The 6000-nt window shown below is 47.3% G+C and overlaps 1 protein-coding gene across 1 annotated transcript in view; it reads right to left on the bottom strand.

Moving 5' to 3' along the window:
- Window positions 1–565: 565 nt before the first annotated feature.
- Window positions 566–6000, bottom strand: part of TBL2 (transducin beta like 2) — a 29437-nt gene continuing 24002 nt past the window's right edge. Inside the window, exons 5-7 of the mRNA XM_075904993.2 lie at window positions 2870–2996; window positions 1757–1909; window positions 566–1196 (exon numbers count right to left, since the gene is read on the bottom strand). Coding sequence (XP_075761108.1) covers window positions 740–1196; window positions 1757–1909; window positions 2870–2996 — 737 coding nt within the window. The 3' untranslated portion in view covers window positions 566–739. The remainder of the gene's footprint in view (window positions 1197–1756; window positions 1910–2869; window positions 2997–6000) is intronic.

Below are 6000 nucleotides of genomic sequence, written 5' to 3'. Positions count from 1 at the left end.
AAACATTCCCGTTATTTTGAAATAGATTTCCAAACAACAGGAGCACTATTCCAGCATCCCTGTAACCCTCGTTCCACAAGAGTTAAGGGAAGTTTCAACATAGCACTTTATTTCAAAACGTAATTTAATCTATTTTGAAATTAGATCGAAATAAGATACCCAAGTTGAGTAGCTCAAATTGCGTATCTTATTTAAACTTACCGGTGCAGTGTAGATGCCCCCTTAGTGAGCTTTATGTTATTCTTTGGGAGACCAAGTCAAAGAAATGGGCCTAGCATCTGAACTGCATTGGAGCAATAGCTATAGACATTTTTAGTTACTGGGAGAGTTCAATGCTGTCTGGCACCCTGCATGGACAAACTTTCCCTCTGACCTGGTTCCATTGCTCCTGAGGAGTGGCACTAATAAGCCCCTTCTAACTTCCTCATACAAAGCCCATTCCTCCATTCAGCATGAAATCTCTCATGCTGTGGCTCAGGCTCTCAGTTCTCTTCCCATGGCAGGTAATTATTCCCAGCACAGTGCCCCACTAACTACCCCAGACAAAGTAAAAGGCATCAACCACTCAGCTCTGTATCCTTTCATTAAGCTCTGTACAGAAATGACAAGGCAACCATAAGGAGGTGGTTAGTCTGTCAGTAAACTCTCTTATTACAACTCAGTTATTAAAAACCCACCATACAGAGTATGAGGCTCCCTGACCTGGAAGAGTCTGCACATATACCCTTTCCACAGGGATTTAGTTCTTCTTGGCATAGATACTGTCCAGGGCATTCTGGGCATCTTTGATCTGCTGATGCAGTCTCTCTCTGGTAGCCTCGTTCGTTGCTTTTTTCAGCATGCCATTCATTTCTTCCACAATAGCCCTATAACCTGCTGTGTTATGGAACACTCGGATGGCCCGGTCCCCACACGACACAAGGTAACGACTGTTAATGTCGAACACCAAGTCCGTTATGTATTCTCCATGGACGTTTACAAAATGCTCCTCCTTCTCCCCCATCCGAGTGTTGTACACAGTGATGCTGGTGCAGCTAGAGATGGCCAGCACACGAGCATCAGGTGACAGAGCAATGCGACAAGGCTCCTTCACTTCACACTTCCCTGTAAAGAGCAGATAAGGATCCTGTTGCTTCTTGTATTCCACATCGGTGTCCCACAGCTTCCATGTGCCATCCTTCGAAACTGTCACCATCCTACAGCGGGAGAGAGCACAAATCACACCTGCAAGGAGACTAGACAGCAACATTACTCCCCTTCTCCCCTCCCCCAAACCACAGCCCCTGGCATGGAACAACTCTCTCAATTAGTGCAGACTACAAGGAGAGAGCAGCCTACCCATAATCTGGAGACAGGGGAAGTTAGTACTTATAAAAACAATTCCTTTCAAACAGGAGCACATGGGCCTGTCACCAACTGGGTCAAAACTGAAGGCACAGGAAATGTTAATATAAACATGAGCCCCCTTCTCCATCCAAGTGGGGAGGAATTGCTATGCATCTATGTTTTAATCGGTCTGGAGTGGGATTCTGCCCAGGTGAGCCCATTCTCCGTGCTTAGAGATTTACTGCCATCGATTCTTTTCCCCAACCTTCCTATTGGTCAGGATGGACAGTGATACTGGGCACCCTGCCTAGAGACACACATTGCTGAGAAAGGAGAGTCTATACAGGCTTCCTGCTTCTACACATTAGAAGTGGCCAGCTAGCAAATCACAAAGACATGGGATAAGGATTTTTTCAGGGCAGCTTCTCACCGTCGGGAGTCATTGGAGAAAGAGAAGGAGCACACGCCAGCAGTATGGCCCTTCAGCTCAAAGGCCCTGGTCACCTCCCGGAAGTCTCCGCCTTTGCCAAAGCATACTTCCCATACCTTCACGTCAGGGGTGAAACCACACGACGCTACAAACCTGGGGGGAAGAGAGTGTGCATGTGTGTTCATCAGTTATGCTAGTCCAGTCACTGAGCGCCTTCCAGCTCTGTGATACCATAGGCATGATTCCACTTTTGGGTCATACCCTAACCAAACTGAAGGAATAAAAAGCAGCCAAGCTGGGGGTGCCCAAAAGTGCATGGATATAAGAAAGCATTGGGGGAGGCTGGCAGATCCTGTGTGGAAATGGGGGTTGAAGCATAGCTTGGGTCACAAGGAAAACTAGTTTCCCCTGCCACCAAGAAGGCAGTGCAGTGACAGGGTGAATCGCAATCCCAAGTGGTCAGGACAGGACCATGCAGAGAGACCGTTCCAAATAAAGGAAATCCTGAGCACTACATATTTCCAGCCCAGCGAAACAGGAATCCAAACACCTGCCCTCAGAGGTCAGATCATCTAGTGCCTAAGCCCGGAGCCTGATAAGTTCATGGTCTCACTGGTGAGCGATCATTACAGAGTGATCTTGGTTAATGGACAATATCTGCTAAGAAACTCTCATATCCATCATAAGACCTGTTTAAAAAAGCTTCTACCATGATCTTAAACTGAAGAAAACACCAACACACATGCACCCGACAGCAATACAAGTCTAGTCATTATCAGGTCTGATGATGTATGCTCTTTCCTAGAGATCATGAGTAGTTAGCAGTAATAGCAGCAGCAATGCTGAAGGGGAACAGGCAGCAAGTACCTGTAGAAAAGGAGAAATAGCTGGAACATGCCTAGTGGTACATTTTGTAGGGGTATACGTACTGTTTAAAAGTGGATCTATTGAAATTTAAAATATTAACTGCAAACAATTCATGCTGCTGATGCCCCTTTGGGAAAGGAATGAAGATCCTAGCCTGCCTTATTTCTTATGCCCCTTACAACTCCTGAGGGGAGCAGATAGCATCCCAATCCCCTATCTCCCTGGCAGCAGTCCTATGTTCCTCACCTCCCACAAGGAGATACAGCTGCAAAGGCATTGTTCATCTGGTTAGTGTTGATGTTTGCCAGGACTTCACCCTTCAGGTCCCAGATGAGAATGGTTGTGTCACTGGATGCGGTCATGATGAACTTCCCTGGGGAATGAAGGATGAAGATTAGTAGTTCCCACGTCTAGTGGGAAGTCTGGCCACAGAGAAGACCATGCTAACAGCCATATCACGAGAGCTTCCTATGGGCTATCCCACTCACCACCAGGAGAAGAAATGTCTCGTCTCGGAATGGATGGAACCGTATAAGCATTAGGTCTAGGAGGAAAAAGCAGAACTCTCCATTTCTGACAGACCCATGAGGTGGGACAGAGATCCACTCTAAACTCCCCTCTTCCTGAATGCAATGGGAGAGAGGGACAATAGGCTGGCAAATACTCTCATAAACAAAAGCTGTCCTGGGATCCAAACTCTTCCCTCCCAGTAGGACTTGACTCGTCTCTACCTATGGGGGCAGAGATGTTGTAAAAACCAGAGCAGGAACTAAAGATCCGAAATGCTTCTGCCCCTTGTCATGCTTCTCTGCAGCTAAGCAACGAGCTTCCTGCATTCAGAGAGATAAAGCTTTTCCATAGTTCACAGAATGACAACCAGATTCTACAAGCTTCAGTAACATAAGGCTATAACAGTTAGGAGTTCTGCAGCACCTTAAAGAATCACACATTACTAGAACTGGAAGAGATCTCGAGAGGTCATCAAGTCCAGTCCCATGCCCTCACAGCATGACCAAGCACCATCTAGATCATCCCTAAGTAACAGATTTATTTGGGCATAAGCTTTCATGGGTAAAAAACTAGGGATGTTAAATTTGGTTTAATCAACTAGTTGATAAGCAGGGGAGCTAAAGTGGGGTTAACTCCCAGCCCCGTAGGCTCTTAATACATTTAAAAGGCTGAAGCACAGTGGGGAACCTGGCATGAACCAGGCCAGCTGATTCACAGCTTGCGCCAGGTCCCCTGCTGCAAACCAGCCTTAAATGTAAAAAGGCTGGAGCACAGCAGGGGACCAGGCCCGAGGGAATCAGCTGATTTCCAGCTCACACTACCCTCCTGCCTCCCCTGCCGGTGCGGGGGGGGGGGGGGACAGCTTTTAAGTTGGAATACACATACACACATACATATTTCAAAAGAAGGGAGTTACTTTGTAGTGAAATAGCCATTCTAAAAGAGAAGGTTATTCACCTTGCTGTAACTGATATTCGAGATAAGTATCCCTGTCGGTGCTCCAAAGTAGGTGCAAGTGCGTCTCAGCACTTGCAGAGCAGATTCTTGATAGCAGTGCATTGGGGGCTATGCATGCATGGCAAGTGAGTTCCTCCCCCGGCACCATCGCACATGTGCGGCCACCTTCCCCTCAGTTCCTTCTCTATCTGGAACCCGGCATAACAGAAAAGCATTTTTTCCCCCCTCGAAATAAAGGGTAGTGGAGAACCCCTAGGGACACTCATCTCGAAGAATGTCAGTTACAGCAAGGTGAGTAGACACCTCTTAGAGAGAGACACGTCCCTGGGAATGCTCCACAGTAGGTGACTGAAAAGCAATTTGTGTTATGGTGGTAGGGACTTCGGATCAAGTAGGTAAGCTGTCTGCAGTACCACATTTGTTACTCTTGTGCAGTGAAGAGGGCTGAAGGAAAGTGCATGGTGCTTAGGAAAAGTTTGTTCTGATTCCCATGTAGCAGTAGCAGCAGCAGCAGCAGCAGCAGCACAAATGTCATCTATGGGAACCTTCCTCAGGTAAGAGACCGAGGCGGCAACCACTCTCATAGCGTGTGCCTGCATTGAGGTAGGTGGTGGTAGATGGTTGAGCGAGGAGCAATGGTGATTCAGAGATCCAATGAGATAGTCCTTGGAATGATATGTGGCTCCCCTTCTTGCGTTCTGCAATGGAGATGAAGAGCCATGGAAACAATCTAAAGGATTTTGTTCCGTGGCTGTAGAACAGTACCCTTTGCACATCTGTGCCTCGAAAGCGTTGGCATGAGGCTTCGGGAACAATACAAGTAAGTATATCATTTGGTTGAGGTGAAAGAGGGAGCACACCTTTGGTAAAACTTGGGGTGCGTCCGTAAAGAGCCTTTGTCCTTAAAAAAAGATGAACAGTGGGTTCACCATTAAGGCAGCCATCTCGCCTACTTTACGTACTGATATTATTGCAACTAGGAATGCTGTTTTTAGGGTTAAGTGGAGAAAGGAGCATGTGGCCATGGGTTCGAATGGGGGCTTTGTGAGCATCGTCAGCACCAGATGTAAATCTCATGGTTCCCGAGGAGAGTTAATGTCAGGATATAGAGCCTGTATGCCTTTTAGGAAGCGCTTGGTTATAGGATGCACAAACACTGTGGCGTTATCAACTGCTGTATGGAAGGTTGTTATTGCTGCAAGATGAACTCTGATTGAGCTCAGGGAAAGTTGTGATTGCTTGAGGTGCAATAAGTAATCGAGGATTGTAGGCAGGGGGGCATCCTCCGGTGATATCTTGCAGGAGGCCGCTCAATGTGCAAAGCAAGACCACTTGTTAATATATGTCTTCCCTGTTGTAGGGACCCTGCTGCGTAAGAGCATGTTGCACACATGTTGTGAACATTGCAGTTCTACACCCGTGAACCATCGAGTTACCATGCTTTGAGGTGAAGAGTAGGAAACTGAGGCTGAAATCTTGGTTCCTGGTTGGGATAGTATGCTCGGACTATGTGGGAGGGTGATAGGTCAATGTCGGGACATTCTGTGCAGGAGGGGAAACCAGGGTTGTCAGGGCCAGCAAGGTACTATTAAGATAACTCTCGCTTTGTCCCTCCATATCTTGGTGAGCACTCTGTTGAGGAAGGGGGGGGGAGGAGAAATGTGTAGGGGAAGGGGGAGTCCCATTTGAGGATGAAAGCATCTCAGAGAGTGTTTGCCTTTGGTAATGATATGTGGGTATCTTGGCCTCTGGTACAGTCGGTATCTGTATTGCCATCTCCTTGTTAGAGATGTCTGAATGCCAAGAGAGCATAAGGTTGCCCTGGAGTCTTTCATCGAGTGGAGGACCTCCTTGGTTTTTGTCGAGAAGAGCTTCTCTTCCCTCGAACTGCAGGTCTTCCATGGTCGGTT

Source organism: Pelodiscus sinensis, chromosome 21, assembly GCF_052426305.1.
Source record: "Pelodiscus sinensis isolate ZL-2025 chromosome 21, ASM5242630v1, whole genome shotgun sequence".
Lineage (NCBI taxonomy): Eukaryota > Metazoa > Chordata > Testudines > Trionychidae > Pelodiscus > Pelodiscus sinensis.
The sequence above is the reverse complement of the archived record's forward strand: the minus strand, read 5'-3'. Positions and strand labels throughout refer to the sequence as shown.